At 36.6% G+C, this 19,195-nt stretch overlaps 1 protein-coding gene across 4 annotated transcripts in view; it reads right to left on the bottom strand.

The window, feature by feature from the left end:
• The window catches only part of LUZP2 (leucine zipper protein 2), a 502,216-nt gene that overhangs the window by 130,557 nt on the left and 352,464 nt on the right, over nt 1-19,195 (bottom strand). For all 4 annotated transcript variants that reach the window (XM_045484804.1, XM_045484803.1, XM_045484805.1 and 1 more), the window contains exons 6-7: nt 8,502-8,564; nt 2,494-2,556 (exon numbers count right to left, since the gene is read on the bottom strand). In XM_045484804.1, the coding sequence (XP_045340760.1) occupies nt 2,494-2,556; nt 8,502-8,564 (126 nt within the window). The remainder of the gene's footprint in view (nt 1-2,493; nt 2,557-8,501; nt 8,565-19,195) is intronic.

The raw sequence follows: 19,195 nt of genomic DNA, 5'->3' as shown, positions 1-19,195 counted from the left end.
CTGTTGACATTGTTTAGTTACTGAATAAGTCAAAAAGTGTCATGTTTATAGACCTCTCATTATCTTATTTAACAAAACTCTTGCTGGTACACAGCACCTTAGAGAGTGTATACGCTAAAGGCATTCTAACTTAGGCAACTTCATGGTCATACACAATTCACCTGATTTGATACACAAGCGCTTCTTTCAAAGTGACAAAGGCTTACAAATAAGGTCTCATTTTCAAGTCATAAAGATTTTCAACAAATCCTGATTTCGGTACTTTCTGAAATTTGATAAATTACTAATGTATATTCAACAACTGGTATATTATGAAGAAGTAAATCACTGAAAATTATTGGATCTCTTCAATCTCTTTTCCCAAATTTTCTTCAATTTGGGAAATTAAATTCAAAAAGTTTAAAAAGCTTACATGATCTATCTTTACATAAATTTCTCAGCCTCCTACCTAAAACCTATCAGCTCCAGGGAACTTGGATTTGTTTTATTACAGCCCTGATATTATTAAGTTAAACTAATTCACAGAGAAATGGAAATTTCTCTGCAAATGAAAACACACACACACACACACACACACACACACACACACAGACATGCACATACGTTTTATTTATTTTTTCCCAATTTCAATTATTTACTGTTGTTGACAATTTATTTATTGTTGATGACCTTACAAAAAGCTAAGGCCAACCTGAAATTAAGAGTTAAAATGCCCTGAGCTCGAGTCTCAATATGAAAGACAAGTGCCTTGGGTTTTATACTTTTATCTACTTATCACATAAAATGAACAGAGTATTGTGAGGCAGGGATCTATAAACATGAATAAGAATTAATTCAGATTTTTCTTGGTGTGCAGGGGAATATCTTGTTGTAAATGAGGTAAAAAAAAAAAAAAGGAAAGTAGCATATTCATGTAAGAGTCAATGGCAAGATATGTCCAGATTCATGCCTCACATGGAATGAGTTTTTAATAAATACTGGCTGACATAATAGGACTACCTTCCCCTGACTCTGAACCAAAAGTAAAGGGGCTGAAGAAGGGAAATGTGTCATTTCTTATTGTTTTCACTGGAAAAATTTTAGGTTTTTTCAATCATTAAATAAAATGAGAAACTATCTCCCTTTAATTTAAACCTAGCACATATAGATTGGGCTGATCATTGTAATGAAAATATTTTTTAAAATATTATACAAAATGTAATTCGTACTTATTATTTATCAAGCAAATTATTACTCCTACTCCTAACAGCCTAATATTCCATCACTCTACTGCGTTTGGAAATGCACATGTACCACAAGCACAACACTTGCCTCTTGTCTCCCCCTGCTCAAGGGAGATAAAAGAAAGTATCTGTTTAAGTTTCACCTTGCTGCTATAACAAACTACCCTGAATTCAGTGGCTTAAAAAAGCACAAACTTGGGGCGCCTGGGTGGCGCAGTCGGTTAAGCGTCCGACTTCAGCCAGGTCACGATCTTGCGGTCCGTGAGTTCGAGCCCCGCGTCGGGCTCTGGGCTGATGGCTCAGAGCCTGGAGCCTGTTTCTGATTCTGTGTCTCCCTCTCTCTCTGCCCCTCCCCTGTTCATGCTCTGTCTCTCTCTGTCCCAAAAATAAATAAACGTTGAAAAAAAAAAAAAGCACAAACTTATTCACAGACAGTTCTGAAAGTCAGAAGTCTGAAATAAATTTTATGGGACTAAGATCAAGGTGTTGGTAGGGCTGGTTCTTTCTGGAGGCTATAGGAAGGAAATCTTTCACATTGCCTTTCCTCCTCCAGCTTCTGTGATCGCACAACCTTCTTGTTTAGGCTTTCTTATTTCACTGCGATAAGGACTTGCATGATTCTATTTAGGTCTTGCCTGGATATTTTGGAATAACGTTCCTATCTGAAGATCCTTAACTTAATCACCTCTGTAAAGTTTCCCTTCTCATAAAGTATAATATTCACAGCTTCCAGGAATTGGCAAGTGGATATCCTTGGGGGGACACTAGTCCATAGTTTGTGATAGATGTCTATCTATACACAGATGGTGACTTGATAGTCTTGTAAAAAAAAAAAGTATCAATGATGAAAATCAATCAACAATGATTAAATAGGAAGACTCTTAGTAAAAAAGAGATTTATGCAGGGGCCTCTGGAAGTCAAGAATGTAGATAACCAGTGGGTCTCATCTCTGGATATTCACTCAATCTATGCTCTCCTTAATGTAAATATTCTGAAATACAGTATTCCTCAATATTGAATTAAAGTAATCAAAGGTTACAAACAGACTTTAAATACTTTGGAATGACGCCTACCTTTGATTAAGAATGTACCCAGGAAATCATATTTGCATTTATCTCCGTTAATTAAGAAGGCAAGAAAATGAAAACATCTTCAATGCAGTCAAATACAGCTATAATTCTTATAAAAATCCAGAAATTAAATGTAAGCTAAATAATATTATAGTTCACTTATTGGGTTGGTGGAGGGGGAAGGGAGAAAGATTCTCACCTTAAATAATAAATCCTTCTTCCCATAACGAAGCTCCTTCAGCTGGGCTTGGATTTTTTTTGACTGCAAGAACAGAAACATAGATTAGTGCCTTAATTTCATTTATATTTTCAAATTTGAAGATTAAAATGATTTTAAACTATACAAGAATAAAGTTTGTAGTCAAGCAAAAGCTTAATCTCTGCTTTCGAAGTCAGACATCCAGGTAGTCTAGGCAGGAAGAGAACACCAAAGCCTGTGCAAAGGAACCATAGTGTTTAATTTTTTTGGGTAGAAATTTTATTTGACATTTAACATTTAATTTTTTTATTTGAGTAAAGTTGTCACACAATAGGAACCGTATTTTTTTAAAGGCATTATTTAAAGAAAGTAGTTTATCATTTCTCTGTCTAGCATCTCCCCCCACAAAAGAACACACACACACACAAAATTTTAGTCACCAGAGCATGTCCAACAATATACATGGATATACCTATGTATAACTAGGCTACAGTTTTCACTGTTTAGTTGCAATTACTTATTTTTTAAGATTAAATAAGGGTAAATTTAAATTGACAACCAAGTTTGAATTTGCTGTATGTCCAAAGGGAGGGTAGCAAGCAAATGTGACAGAGTGTAAAGAAAGCAGCTAGGAAGCTGAGGTGAAGGCTGTTTGCTCTGCAGAAGAAGGCACTTTTTGAGAGGACTACGCCAAATATAAAAGGGCTTTATGACAAGGGCATTTCTCTCAGCAGATATGGTTGACTACCCTATGGATATATATCTGGTGAGCCACAGGTGATGATCATGCCTTCCTATTTTTCCAGCACAGATGCAACTTCAAATATTCTAACATGAGGACCTCAGGTATTTGTCTTTGCGTATCTAAAATGACAAGTTCTGATTCCTCAGTAGGAGAACACCAACACAAATGGATTATCATCGTCAAATAAAGAATGATAACTGAAAAAATAGTAAAAGAGTTGAAGAGGAATGTAAAATGGTATAGTCACTTTGGGATACAGTTTGGTGGTTTTTTATAAAGTTAAACATAAGCACACTGCATTATACAGCAATGCTTTCTAGGTATTTGTACAAGAGAAATTACAACATAAACACAAATGTTTATAGTATCTTTATTCGTAATAGTCAAAAACTAGAAATAAGCAACATGCCCATTAACTGGTGCACAGCAAACATTTTCTGGTACAATCATGAAGTACTAGCATACTGTTGAGCAATTAAAAAAATGAATTAAGTACTGAAACATGTAACAGTGTGCATGGATTTCCAAAGCATTATACTGTGTGAAATAACCCAGTCACTAGAAGCTATCTTTTGTATAATGCCATTTATATTATATTGTAAAAAAGACCAAAGGAGAAGGACAGAAATCAGGCTAGTAGTTGACATTGGCTGGGGGTTTGTGGTAGAGGTTATAAAACAGCAAGAGAAAACTTTGAAGATGATAGAAATGTTCTATATCTTTAATATTTGATTTGATATACATTGATCAAATCCATCCAACTGTAAAGTTAAATGGGATGAATTGTAGGTAAGTTATATCTCAATAAAATTCAATTTCAAAAGTAGCTGGCCATAGTACATACTAAGCACAAGATCCTCTTTAAGGTCCTCTTTATCAAGGTCCTTTTTAAGAAATAAAGCCCACTCATATTTTTTAAATATTATTATTTTCAAAGCTACATTGAATGTACATGAGTCTTTCACTGAACCAACTGCAACTATACTATTTAGTTTCCTACTATATTCAGGACATGTCTAATGACGCGAGATAGTAGAGTTTGCCAAGTGGGAGCTATGTTATGGTGTATAATTCCTAAATTATTGGGTAATGCTGGAGGCACCATCAATTAGAGCACAATCTTAAAAGTGCTGTCTGTGGTACACCACTGCAAGGCTCTAATATTAGGAACAGTTTTCAAAGACATCCCTATCATGAGCCAACGACATTTCATGATCTATTGAATCTGGAAGTTGATAAGAAAGAACAAAAATAAAATAAAATGAAATGAGATAAAGGAAAGGAAGAAAAGACAAGGAAAAAGGGAGAGAGGAAAAGTGAAGTGGGGAGAGTGGTGATTTGAAATAGAGAGAGAATGAGGGAGAGAGGGGCAGGGGGATGGAGGAAGGGAAGCAGGAAGAACCAGCTTCTTGACACGTTAATAATTCACAACTCTGCAGTTAAACTCCATACCCAGAAGAAGTAAAGATTTCTGTCTGCTTACAAACTAGCTACTAATTTCCATTTCCATAAGAAAGGCATCCTCTTTCACTTGATAGGACTAGTGAAAGTGACGTGCATGATATAATGCATAAGAAGATAAAGAGCCATTGTTACAGGTGTATGGTTTAAGAATAAAAACTTTCACTTGAAGCCCCCAGTCCCCTGAATTTATACTTCTACTTCAGGATTCTACATTTATTATAACTCTGGTCTCCTGGCACAAAATTCCCTAAGTAACCCCAGATAATGGTATTTCAGACACCTTATCCCTCTCCTTACATTAACTTCATTTTGTTACATTAACTTCATTTGCAGGTTTGTTCATGGCTACCCTTAATTTTGTGCTACTGATTCCAGCAAAGAATCATTTCTGTGATCTTCTCCAACTTCAAATGCACAATTGATTGCCATTGTCTCCCACTGTTCCAATCTACTGTCTGGGGCTCATCAACAAGACAGGACAGTCTCTTAGACAATCTAATGTTGACCAATATCAATGGGGAATGAGAAATGACTACTACCCATGCCCAATTTCACTCCTACCCCTCCAAATGATTAATGCTCTATTTTTAAAGTGTCAAAAAGGACTAATTTTAACCATTTTGGGCGTTTATTTTAATGAATATTTATACTGAATGTACAGAATATAATTTAAACTTTTATTCATAACTTGAATTATTAAAACATCAATTTTTGTGTTAGGCAGTGATTCATTCAGGAACTATAATAAAAGCCTACACATCTTTGTTCCGCACTGAGCGAGAACAGCTAGAATTCCTGAGTTTAGTTAAGGTTATTTAGAAACATTTGTCTCAGAAATTTTCATTACGGTCACTCATCACTTCTCTGCGTTGTATATTCCAGCCATCTTCTAATGTTCAGTGGGGTAAAAAGCAAAATCCTATCAAAAGATCTGATGAAGGTATACAAAGTAAGAATAAGTACATTTCAGATGCATGCATTTTATAATACACATTGATCTAAAACCCCAATGACACTGTATTTTCCTTTAGCTTCCTGGCATCATTTTGAAAAATTAGAATTGTCAGAGGGATAATCTTCAAACCACTGGGCTATTGGGAAATTTTAGTAATTTTTAAAACTATACTAATGGTTTTATTTTATTTTTTAAATGTTTATTTATTTTTGAGAGAGAGAGGGAGAGAGAGAGAGAGCAAGTGGGGAAGAGGCAGAGAGAGAGAGGGAGACAGAATCCAAAGCAGGCTCCAGGCTCTGATCTGTCAGCACAGAATCCGACATGGGGCTTGAACCCATGAACCGTGAGATCATGATCTGAGCCAAAGTCAGACACTTAACCGACTGAGCTACTCAGGTGCCCCAAAACTATACTAATGATTTTAAATGTAATTTGACATCCTGGTGCCTGTAAAGTCCACAAGTCCACAGTAAAATTAAGTTTGTGAGAATAATTGTAAGTAAAATAAAAAAACGGAGAAGGTGAAGACAAAGAAGGTGGCCATGACAGAATATTTCAGCTAGTCTCTGAGGTTTTTCTTTTCTACAATTCATGTCCAAGAACATTTCTTTCGTGAAATAACAGTAAAGACAATGGTATTGGTAGTAGCCTCCACTCTTTTCAATATTCTGCGCTGGCAAATTAAAACATTGGCCAGCCATTATGTGTCAATGGGATGTGGATATTTACATACCTATAAATAGTTTACAGTCACTGATTTAGAAGACAAGCTCCTTTTTAGCTTCTAAACTGATAGAGGACGTTACTATTTTGTTTTGGTGGTGGTAATACAAATAATTACATCTGTTACCATGTTCTTTGCAAGTGTTTTTGTGACAGAAAAAAAAAATATACATGTCTCCCTCTTTGCCCAGAATTTTAAACTCTAAATTATTTTCCATAAATAAATAGAGATAGGTCAAGTGAATAAATTTATTTCAACATTATGCAATACTAATATATGAACCATCTAGGAATTCATAAATTAAAATGTAGATATAATATAAGGTCTTAAGGAATTGAGATGAATTTTTAAAATGACTCATTAATGAACTAAGGGGCTAAAAAATAACAGGTAGGCCCAGATTGACGTTGCTGCTTGTTTATTGGATTTTTGTTTGTTTGTTTTGTTTGTTTCTAAACACTACAGGCAATGTCTCCCAGGAGCCATCTCTCTTTCATGAGTGCTGGGGGACTCCGGGAACCTGGCAACCATCTCAGAATATAGTTTCAATCCACAGAGTCAACATGGTTCTTACTCAAAAATTGGCTCTACTTGCTTACCTATCCAGAAACTGCACATTGCACGTGTAATATTTCTAGAATCATAGCAAATTAAGCAGCATACTCTTCAAATAGAAAAGTGTAATGAAAGAAACACTACGCTGGCTCATATCTACAAGAGATTCAGTTTGAGTATTCATTTATAAAGCATCAACCTTTCTTTTCCATGTATTGAAAATTTATAGTCATATTTCATGCACTATATTATTGGAAAGACATTATAAATGGGTTCTTATATTTCATGTTAGACTCTAACTTGAGTGTTTAGAGTGATGAATTTTACACTCTATCAGGAAGTATTCTCCATTAGGAAGTATTCTCCATCAGGAAGTCCATCAGGAAGTATTCTCACCTGGTTTACTAAAAAATTATCTCAACCTAATGACCACCAACCTAATGACATTGTCCAGACTCCTTGCAGTTTGGCTAGGCATGTGACCTAGGTCTGGCAAATATGGTACAATGAAACACGTATCACTGCTTCCTAGTTGGAGTCCTAAAAAGCAATTCTTATGAGTCATCAGGTAATCTTCCCTATCCCTCCTGCTATAAGGTGATAATAATAGGAAAAGTTCATTGGAACAAAAAATGTGAGTCCACCATTAGAAGATTATAGAGGTATTTCACCAGCTCTGTGCCTTACTTCTAGCTGCTTTGGGAAAGGGGTTAAACTACATTAAAGAGGGGATTATATCACAGACGGATTTGGGAGACCAGGAGTATAAGAAATTGATTTTAGTTAAATCTGGATTAACCAGAATGACTTTCCACACCCCACCCTAAGAAATGCAGGAGACAAATTTCCTGCCTAGCAAGTAGAACTGAGGAATGTATTTGTTCCTTAAGATTTATGATCAACCCCAGGATCCTCTTTCTGACACTTAATTGTTATTGCAAAACTGTGTAGACATCACATAGATGGTTAAAAACAAAAAAATTCAAGGACCTTCAGATATTCACTATTAAGGAAATCCTGATAATCCAATTAAGGAAGGAATCCATAAAATCACTGTAGGGAAGTAATGCCTAACGGGCTTAACTTTTTTTTTTTTTTTTTTTTTTTTTTTTGTTCTTGGTTATGCTATGTCAAAAACATCCAAAAATATCTAAGGTTTAAAATCTGTTTTAATTTTCCTATTCCGATGTTTTCCTTTGTGTTAGTGAAAGAAAAGTCTCCGGGTATCTGGGTTTTATTTATTTATTTATTTATTTATTTATTTTTTTTTTTTTTCAACGCTTATTTATTTTTGGGACAGAGAGAGACAGAGCATGAACGGGGGAGGGGCAGAGAGAGAGGGAGACACAGAATCGGAAACAGGCTCCAGGCTCTGAGCCATCAGCCCAGAGCCTGACGCGGGGCTCGAACTCACAGACCGCGAGATCATGACCTGGCCGAAGTCGGACGCTTAACCGACTGCGCCACCCAGGCGCCCCTGGGTATCTGGGTTTTAAAAGAAAAACCTGGCACTGATATTCTGGCACTTTCTACTTTGTTGAATCTAGAAGAGAAAATTTACTCACCTCTTCTGCATGGATGCCACACAGCTTGTTTCCTGACAAGAGTTTGTTCTTCAAGCTTTTATTCTGATGAAAGAAACATAGTGTATTGCTGAGAAATTATAAAGCATTAATAATTCCTAAGCATGTCAGCTGCATTTCTCTGTTCATGGATAAGTCCTTCATGATATGAGATGTAATATATTTGTACAAACTGAGTATAATCTGTAATGTAAAATAATGTTTCTTTAATTAAATTAAAATGTTGATGTATTAGTAGTAACATGTTTATTTAAAAAGGTAGAACTTTATTTGGCCTTACATTTAATACTGTTTTATTATATTTATGTATGGTATGCTATAAAATAATTTTAGTTTCAAATCTACAACAGATGTTAGTTTCTGAGAGCACATCTCTAAACAGCAAGTATTTTTTTTAATGTTTATTTATTTATTCTGATAGGTAGGGAAGGGACAGAGAAAGAGGGGGAGAGAGGAGCGAGAGAATCCCAAGCAGGCTCTGCATGGTCAGTGGTCAGCATATAGCCAGACATAGGGCTCAAACTCACAAACCATGAGATCATGACCTAAGCTGAAATCGAAGAGTTGGATGCTTAATTGACTGAGCCACCCAAGTGCCCCTAAACAGCAAATATTTCTTTTCCTACTGTCATCTGGATGCTGATCACCTTGGACCCTACTATAATCTAGTCATAGATGCATCAGGGTCTATATTCCCTTTTAAGACTATAGTTTTTGAATCCTCTTATATTCTGGAGGACTGTGCATTATACTTAGAGGGCTTCTGGATGTTCAGAAGCCATTTCTTTTTCTAAGCCTCATAAGTGTGTAAGTGTACTCTCTCTGCTGGGCTTGAGTACGGACATTACCCTTTTAGCTTACCATAATTGACCTTGATTCATAGATGAATGTTTGTTACTTCTGACATAGAAGCCATGTGTTCTTAGCCATCTGAATCTAAACCCTTATAGCTATTCAATTATACCTGCCTCAATATGCTCAGGCTTTTCTTTGTCATGGTAACTGAGGTACTTTTAGACAGGCAGGGTAAAGGAGAACAGAAACCTTGTTGAAACCCTCTGGATTCAGATTTTGTACTGTCTCTGCAGGAGCAAACCATTTAGTGCTAAAGTACATCTCATGCATAATGACTTTAAAGAACGTCGATCTGATGAGCATCGTGAGCAAACTGAACAAAATTTATGCAGAATGAATGAATAACTGAATGAATGAATACATTAAAGTTGAGAGTTCTTCACTTACAATTCCCACCTTATTTTGAACATTGAAACAAATTGTTTCCTATTTTATTTTCCTGTCATGCAGGGGATACAGCTGCCTCAGTTTGAATGAAACCTTTGTCTAATTTGTCTCTTTAGCAAAGAGTTAAAATTCTAAAAAGCTCATTTCCAAAAAGCTCATTTCTTAGAATTTTAATACTGTGAAATAGTTTACACAAATGAGGAGTTAACTTGTTTCACTCAAGTAATGTTTTCTTGTAAATATTTGTATTCATCATACACAAAGCACAAGATTAGAGGTTTTAAAATAATTTAATATATATTATTTCTATATTTAAAAGCTTGTAAACTATAATGAGGGGATACATACTGATGTTCTAACTTCGCAATGTTGCTCAGACTGTAGGTTAAAACGTACCCTAGTTTTCCTTTTGTTCCTGTACAGTTATACTTTTGACATATGCAATCTTAATTTTTTATCATACAATGGCCTATTTTTCCCTTTTTGATTTCCTGAATTATCTTTGTAGATAAAGTATCTTCACTAGCTCTAAAGATTTCATACTTATACTTAGATTTTTCATCTTTTTAATGGCTATAGTTTTTTAGTGGAAAGACATGAAATTTAAATAAGGTCTACAGTTTGTTTAATAGTATTGTATTAATGCTAAATTTCTGGTTTAATAATTGTATTATTATCACTCTGTATGATGTTGTATTAGAGGTTTTGGGTAAAGATACACAAGAACATTCTGTACTGATTTAGTATGACCTTTTCTATGTCAAAATTTATTTCAAAATAAAACGTTAAATTATCTACAAAAATAAAACTAAGACTGAGCTGCTTGAAAATGGGTCAGGCAACTCTGGCCATCACAGGACACCACTGCCCAGTCGGAGTGGCTTGCTGTCTCAGGTGACGGTCAGGAATTAAGGTGTCACCTGTGTCACTCGCCATGGGAGTAAGAGGGAAGACTGCTGTGAACATGCAGGGACCTATGAAGATTGCGTGGAATTTCCGGTGTGCCTTTTTCATCTATTTTCAAGGGGACATCAGCAGCATGGTGGAAGAGACTAACTTCCAGAGCTCTTAGCCATGTCAAGCCCCCAGGGATTGAGCCCCTAGAGCCAGAGTGAAGATGTGATCTTGAGGAATGACAGCAACGTGCCTCCAAGTCAGCGGCGTTTCTCTTCTCAGTGGACCAAACCACAAGGAGTATCTTTTGCATATTCTGCCACCAACTACAGCTTGAATGGGACTGGTCCTGTGGCTGTGGATCAGTATCCAGTGTCCGTGGTGGGGACCTTTTCTATTCAGTCTGGAAAGCTATGGCATTTCCCCTCCCCAGACAGTTCCAGCTTCCCAGAGCCTGACTATTTTCACACCTACGCCACTGGACACATGGTTCTACAGCCTCAACCTAATGGGAAGTATGAGTCCTTCCCCAGTCTCCTCCAGAATGACTGATACCTTGTCCATCCTCAGGAACCTGCTGTGTAGGAGGACTGGAATTCTGCCCTGACAGCCGGAAACACAGGATTGCCCTTCAACCTGCATCCCAGATAAGCCACTATAAGAAAATGTATTTCCCCCCAGATCTTGGACCTGCCAGTGCCAGTCTTGCAAGTGAAAAAAAAAAAAAGTCAGTCTCCAGAAAGAGGAAATCTGTTCTTTTATTGAACCTGGGTTTGAGGAAGAGAATTCTTTTTTTTTCCCCCAAATCTGCTCATGATTTGGCTTCCACAGGGGCCCACCTGATTCCATAAACAATATTACCCTTCCTTTAAGCTCTTTCACCGTTAGTGACCTCTGGGAAATATTAGATTTCTTTTAAACACAAAATCATTGGAGACACCCATGTGGATATCCACAGCATCTTAGATAAGCTGGAGGTGAAAGACAAGGCTTGGTCTGTGACATGGCAGCAGGACCTCCCTACAAACTGTTCCAGACAAAATGATACATTTTTCCAATATCATTCATCTCTCCAATCTAGTAGATGGCATTGTGTTCAGTGTGAGAATGGCACTTAGCCTGTGACAACTCAGAAGTCCCTGCTGTCAATGTTCCCCATCCACACACACCCCACTTGCTCCTGTGTAATAGCTCAGAAGGTGGATGATAAAATGAAATTTTGTGCACTAAAAAGTAATAGTAAAATAAAAATTAAATTAATATAAGGATAACTGAGACAAGACAGGTGGAGTGTATTGCATATGAAGATATATGTACCAACACAAACCATCCACATCTGAGTAAGTCTATTAGGTGTGATAATGCAGTTAATAATATATTTACAATTCAGTGGTCTATACTATTTAAAGTTGGCACCTTCATTTAAAGCTTTTTTCCTTTTTTCTTTCTTTCCTTATTTCTTTCCTCCTCCCTTCCTTTTCATTCTGTTCAATTCAAAGATGATAAAGCAATGAATAGAACATTATTTCACTGGAAATGCTTATGATGGCCCTGGACAATGCACCTGGAACTGCACAGGGGGGACTGCTGCTTTTCCACACAGATACCCTTGTGACTGCCCCAAAATGAGCAGTGATTACATTACACATCTACTGTCTACACTGACAGTTGATAATTCTGGGCAATTGTGTAAAGTGTTTAAAGTAATATGTTTCCATTAAGCTACATGTGATTTCTCAAGCTTAGGAATTAGAGTATTTCACTCTTTGAAATATACTCAGAATTGGGGATAATAATCATGATCACCCACAAAGGGGCCAATTGTAGGACACAAGGGAGGCTTGTCAACATCCCTAGTAAAATTGTTCTCAGATGGCATGCTCTTCAGAAACATGGAATGCACAGAGCACTGAAGAGGGAATACTGACTCCCACACAATTCAATGATTTAACCTTTCCACTTGTGATTAGTGATCATACTTCTTTAATTCCAGAAGTCATCATGGCTTGATACCATTCTGGCATTGAGAATACTGTTTTTTACAGTTTGGTAAGCAGACTTGTGTTGTTTCATCCACCCTCTAACTAATGCATCTCATCCCTATCAAACCTAATGATGCTTTCACAAGATCTAAAACAAGGTACACATATAATTACACCCAAGATGCAAGGATCCAATTATGATTATGCCTAACTTGAGGGAATATGAAGAAAAGTAGATTACCAGAGTCTCAAATGTTTAACTATCTGTTCCTTCTGCCATCACACTTCTGCTATCCGTTATTCTAATAACCACAATCTGATTTTTCTTATTAGAAATATTTTTCCATGCTAATTCCATGTAGCTGGCGTGACCCTAACTCTACCACTCCATCAAGGAAAAGGATCGAGCTCAAGCCCAGCCAAACAGTCTTGGTCCAGATTTGGTAAAGTAACGTAATCACTACTGATGAGACACTAATATAAATCTTTTATTTTCAAGAATTATCAAGGAAAAAGAGGCTGAGTGTCATTACTAGATTAAAACACATCACCCATACGAGAGTACACCTAACATTGGAAAAAGAACACATGAGTATGGAGAGAGAACTACTGAATCTTGGTAATAGTGTTGGCCCTTCTCCCTACTTCATACCTGTGAAGGTAGGATACTCCCGGGTGTTTCAATTACATGCTACCAGCACCAGCCCTCTGCCCTCTTGAAACCAAACAAATCCTTTTGTCCACCCTACCTTACATGATCACATAATCATATCATGTCCTTACGATTCAGAGTAGCAAAGAAGAACATCCAAATAACCATGCTGACATCTATTGCTTAATACAATAGCTTATCAGGATGTGGGCCATTTATTTTGCCTTTTATTTTTTTAAATATTTTATTCTTAATTTTAGAGAGAGTTAGCAGGGGGCAGGGACAGAGGGGGAGAAGAGAGAGAGAGAGAGAGACGGACTCCATCAGGCTCCACAATCAGCATGGAACCTGACACGGGGCTCAATCCCATGACCCAGAGATCATGACCTGAGCTGAAATCAAGAGTCTAGTGCTCAACTAAATGAGCCACCCAGGTGCTCCTATTTTGCCTTTTCTAAATGGAAGGCAGACCTTGCTTACTACCTATTTAGGGACTGCCTCCCAACTGGATGCTGTACAAATTTGGGGTGGCATGAAACAGATATCTACAGTCTTCTTGGGAACCCAGGTTGTATATATATCAGCCCTGCCTAAAAATGTTATTTAACATTTCCCATTATCTACAGGATAAATCTCAAACTCAAATATTATAGTAACATAATATCTTTAAATCTTTTAAATGTTTATTTATTTTTGACAGAGGGAGAGAGAGCACAAGTAGGGGAGGGGCAGAGAGAAAGGGAGACAGAGGATCCAAAGCAGGCTCTATCCTGACAGCAGAGAGCCCAATGTGGGGCTCGAACTTATGAAGACACAAGATCACTACCTGAGCCAAAGTCAGGTGGCTCAATTGACTGTGCCACCCTGGTGCCCCCATAATATCTTTCTTAATACATAGATCTGTTTAATCTAGTTTTAACTTTTGGCTGGTAACTTAACACATCACATTTTCAGTATAGTTTACATGGTAGATCAAACTCACCAAATATTCTAGGCTACAAAACAAAAAGACATGTAAGTCTAGTATATCTCTATAATCTTTCTATATGTAAATGTAAAAAATCCAAAATTGTTATGAGTATAAATTTTACATGGTGCTTTCAAATGAAATTAGGTATTAAGAGGTATTTTTGTTTGTAAATAATAAAAACCAATAATGGTCAAATCAAGCAAAACATGAATCTATTGTGAAGATTTCAGGCAGAATGAAGCCTGGGGAATAAGGCTCAGAAAGAAGGTAACACCGAAGTAAGAGGAGGTATCTATGATTATAAGATAGAATATACCTATTGAGACAACTGCAAATCACTATACTTAATTACAGAGTGACATGATGAGTTCGCAATGAATTTTCATGGTGAAAAAGCCATCATCGGACCACTTAGGATTGTCAAATATAATAAATTATGTATATGTGTTTATGCTGTTATTTTCTAGGTCAAAAAAAGTAGATACCACTGCTTCCAGGCAGCCAAAAACAAGTGTTAATATCTCAAAAATGCAATTAAATGTAAACCAAAAGTAAAATCACCTGCAGTGAAATTCAAAATGAAACCAGAGACTGCTCTAACTGTGGCAAGTATCTCCTAGAATTTCCAAAAACTGACTGTTCAGAAACCACTGTATCTGACTGAGATCCACATTTGTTTCAGTTTAAATATATTCTTAAAATGCTAGAGAATGGGGGTGCGCTTTCAAGTAAGTCATTTTGTAATTGGAAATCTTATATCCCATATTAAGGAAAACAATACGGTTTGGGGTAATATGTAACATAAATACTTTGCTTTAAAAAATTATTTTAATGTTTATAATTTATTTTTGAGAGAGAGAGAGAGAGAGAGAGAGAGAGAAGGGGGTGAATATAGGGGAGGGGCAAAGAGAGAGGGAGATACAGAATCTGAAGTGGACTCCAGGCTCTGAGCTGTCAGCACAGAGCCCAACGCAGGGCTTGAACTCACAAACTGTGAGCCGAAGTCAGAGGCTTAACCAACTGAGCCACCCAGGTGCCCCTAAATACTTTGCTTTTAAAATATTAGCAGATGTGACATTTTTATAAATTTTACAAGAGTCCTTTATTGAGGACATCTCAGGAAAGGGATGGGATACTGCACTGAAATTTAAACCATGAGTGTTTGTTTTATTAGTTCTTAGATGTATTTTTTTTTTTTTTTTTACCTCTCACTGTTTCTGAAATCAGGATGCAGTCTGGAACACTGTGAACTTTTCATTTAGTATTTATGGTTTACCTCCCTCAAGAAAGTTAAGTCATTTTACAATTGATGCTCATTAAAATTTAAAGATTGTTATTCCAGAGTTCTTATTTCAGAATAAGAGGTGAAGAGGCCAATAAAGGGGAGAATTTTTTCTCCCATTTAGAAAAGCTTAACTGTAGAGAAACTAGGGAAAATAAGAAATGTATATGTGGCCCTTCTATTTGTTCTAAGACACACAGAAGACAAACGTATAATTTCGAAAAGGTGAGAGATAAAATTGTCTATGAAATAGTTTCAAACTGATAATGGCAAAAAAGGCCAAAAGCCTATTTATATCATAGTGTAAATGTAGGTCTTCAGACAACTGAAATATCTTTTGTCAAAAAGACTTAAAGCCATTCTCTTGAGAATTATGTGAAAATATCATGTACGTAGCAAGAAAGACACTTCAAACTAAATATTCTGATTCATATTTTTTCTGAATCATCCTGTTTAGAAATAATGCTATCATTTAATCTGTATATAAATGAATTGCTACTTTAATAAAGATTTATATTTTTCAGGGTGCCTGTGTGGCTCAGGCAGTTAAGCCTCCAACTCCTGGTTTTGGTTCAGGTCATGAACTTGCACTTTGTGAGTTCAAGCCCTACAATGGGCTCTTCACTGATGGTGGGGAGCCTGCTTGGGATTCTCTCTCTCTCTCCCTCTCTCTCTACCCCTCCCACATCTCTCTCTCTCTCAAAATAAATAAATACACTTAAAATTTAAATTAAATTAAAAATAGAGATTTATTTTTTCACAGAAAGCTTTAAAATTGAGTAGAAGTGAATAATAGGATCATTCTATAAACTTTTAAATAAAACCACCAGACAATTTTGCTATCATCCAAGCGATGGCAGATATTCCAGTTGAGTGTTGGCCTTGCCAGCTTGAATTCTAAATTGGTTGCAGGTGTAACAGAAGTTTTACAATTGCTAATAGGTTTCCTCATTGAGGTTAACTCAGGAAGAGGATGTGACACTGATGTTGGCTCTAATTTGTTAGAAAATTTAAGAGTGCTTCATGAGAGTTTAATTCTTAGCTTAGCACCAGACTAGCTCTAATATCTAGTATAAATCACTTAACCTTTAGACATATGTGTCAATATATGTGAAGTAATGGAAAATTTCTAGGTCATCTCTTAGATTTCTTGCATCTTCAGGACTGTGACATGAGAGACATAAGCTAATGACTTTTTCTGATGTCAGGTAAGAGATAATTGCATGACATTTCAACTTACAGAGTTGATTAATTAGATATTCTGTGTGCTTCTCACGCTCGTCTCATACCTGCAAGATCACTTTTCAAATAGTATGAATATAATAAAGCACAGTTGCTGGGTTCTTGAGACAGAACAACTGTACTTGAATTCCACTGTTTAATAAGATATGTAATTCTAGATGCATCTTGTAACCACTAATAATACCTGTTTTCTCATCCATACACTTAGGCAACTATCATGACCAATTTAATGGGCGATTATATTAAATGAGATGATATAAGCAAAACACTTATAACAGTGACTGTCACATAGCACTCAACAAATACCAGCTCTTATTACCTCAACAAAACTCACTTCATCTTGTAAAAATAAAAGAGGAAAAATCTTTTTTGATGATTAGGACTGCACTCCAGAAGTTTCAGGGCTTCAACACCACAAATAAAATATAAATATATAAATAAATATTTTATATATGTAAATAAATATAAACATATATATATACATATTAGAAGATGGCAGGTAAGTTTCTAGCCAATGAGCTCTAATTTATGGATAAATGAGTTTGTTGTGGGTGTGCCTGGGTGGCTCAATGGATTAAGCGTCCAACTCTTGATTTAGGCTCAGGTCATGATCTCACAGTTGTTGAGATCAAGCCCTGCACTGGGTTCTGTACTGGGTGTGGAGCCAGCTTACGATTCTCTCTCACTCTCACTCTGCCCCTCTCCTGCTTGTGCTCGTGCTCTCTCTCTCTCTCTCAAAAAAAAAATAATAATAACCCAAAAGTTTATTGTGGAAGTCATTTTATTCAATGGTATTTCTTTACATGGCTGACTTTTCTTTTAAAATAGACAATTCCCTTGCAGATGGAACTTTTTTCTGCTGTCACTAATAGCTCCCCTCCCTTATCAGAGAGCTCTCATTCTGATGGGTCAAAAAATGTGGCTAAATATATGAAATGCCATTCACCCCAGAAATAACTTTATTAAAAAAGCATTAATAATCTTGTCAACATTTATAAAAACCTTTTATGTACTAGGAATGGGGCTAAAACAATCCCGCAGTTCAAGGAGTTGGCAATCCATGAAGGAGGTTGATGGTAGCACTCATAGGCTCTGGAGAGGCAGCTACTCAGCGAGTGACACTGAGCTGTCTTGAGCTGTGTAAAGGAGTCAGCTAAATAACAGGAAGAGGCAAGAGAGGGGGAGGATATGTGCACTAGAACTATAATGATGCCTGGTGGCATCATGCATAAGGTACCGGTGAAAGAGTAGAAAAGCGAGACTAAAGAGGTACATTGGGGTTAGCCCCATGGGGCTCGTATGCCACTGAAGCCATGGCACTGAATGGGCTTATGAAGTGACATGAGCAGATTTACTTTTTAGAAAGATAAAATAGGAAAAGTTAATTTTGGATTTGAAATCTAAATCTAAAGTTTACCTCCATTAGCTTTTTTTTTTTAATATTTATTTTGGAGAGAGAGAACTTGAGAGGGGGGAAGAAAGAGAGACAGGGGGACAGGGGATCAAAAGTGGGCTCCACGCTGACAACAGCAAGCACAAAGTGGGGCTCAAACTCACAAACTGTGAGACCACGACCTGAGCCGAAGTCAGACACTCAGTCGACTAAGCCATCCTGGCACCCCTCCATTAGGTTTTGTTAGCAGTTACATTTTAGGCAGTATTCTGTGGGGAGAATAAGAAAGTCATACAACTTAATGACAACCACAAAATCTGACTAAAAAATGGGCAGAGGAAATGAATAGAAGTTTTTCCAAAGAAGACAAGCAAATGGCTAAAAGGTACATGAAAAGGTTTTTGACATCAGTAGCTATCAGAAAAGTACAAAGCAAAACCACAATGAGATATCTATCGCCTCACTTCTAAGACAAGAAGAGAAAACAAATGTTGGCAAGGATATGGAGAAAAGTAAACCCTAGTGCACTGTCTGTGCTGACAGCTCGGAGCCTGGAGCCTACTTCAGATTCTGTGCCTCCCTCTCTCTGCCCCTCCTCCACTCATGCTCTGTCTCTCTCTGTCTCAAAAACAAACGTTAAAGTTTTTTTCAAAAAATCGTCTTCATTATAAAATATATATTCAGACTTAACTGTTGCATCTACATCATACTCTCCTCTCTTTTCAAGAACTTTTATTCGACACATATTCAGGCTGTCAATCTTTTATCCATGTCTCTTAACCATGCGTGCACACGTGCGCGCGCGCGCACACACACACACACACACACACATTCTTACCAAGCTCTTCCATAAAAATAATATTATCTACACTGATTTTTATTTGTTAATCTTACTTACTGGCATTCTTACCACTAGGTTTCTTATGTGTTCTGGAATTTGGGTGCACAGATTCACGTTGTGCTGGAAGTTTTATTTATTTTTATTATTTTGGATTTAATTTTATTTCTGCTCATCAATA

Source organism: Leopardus geoffroyi, chromosome D1, assembly GCF_018350155.1.
Source record: "Leopardus geoffroyi isolate Oge1 chromosome D1, O.geoffroyi_Oge1_pat1.0, whole genome shotgun sequence".
Taxonomy (NCBI): Eukaryota; Metazoa; Chordata; class Mammalia; order Carnivora; family Felidae; genus Leopardus; species Leopardus geoffroyi.
The sequence above is the reverse complement of the archived record's forward strand: the minus strand, read 5'-3'. Positions and strand labels throughout refer to the sequence as shown.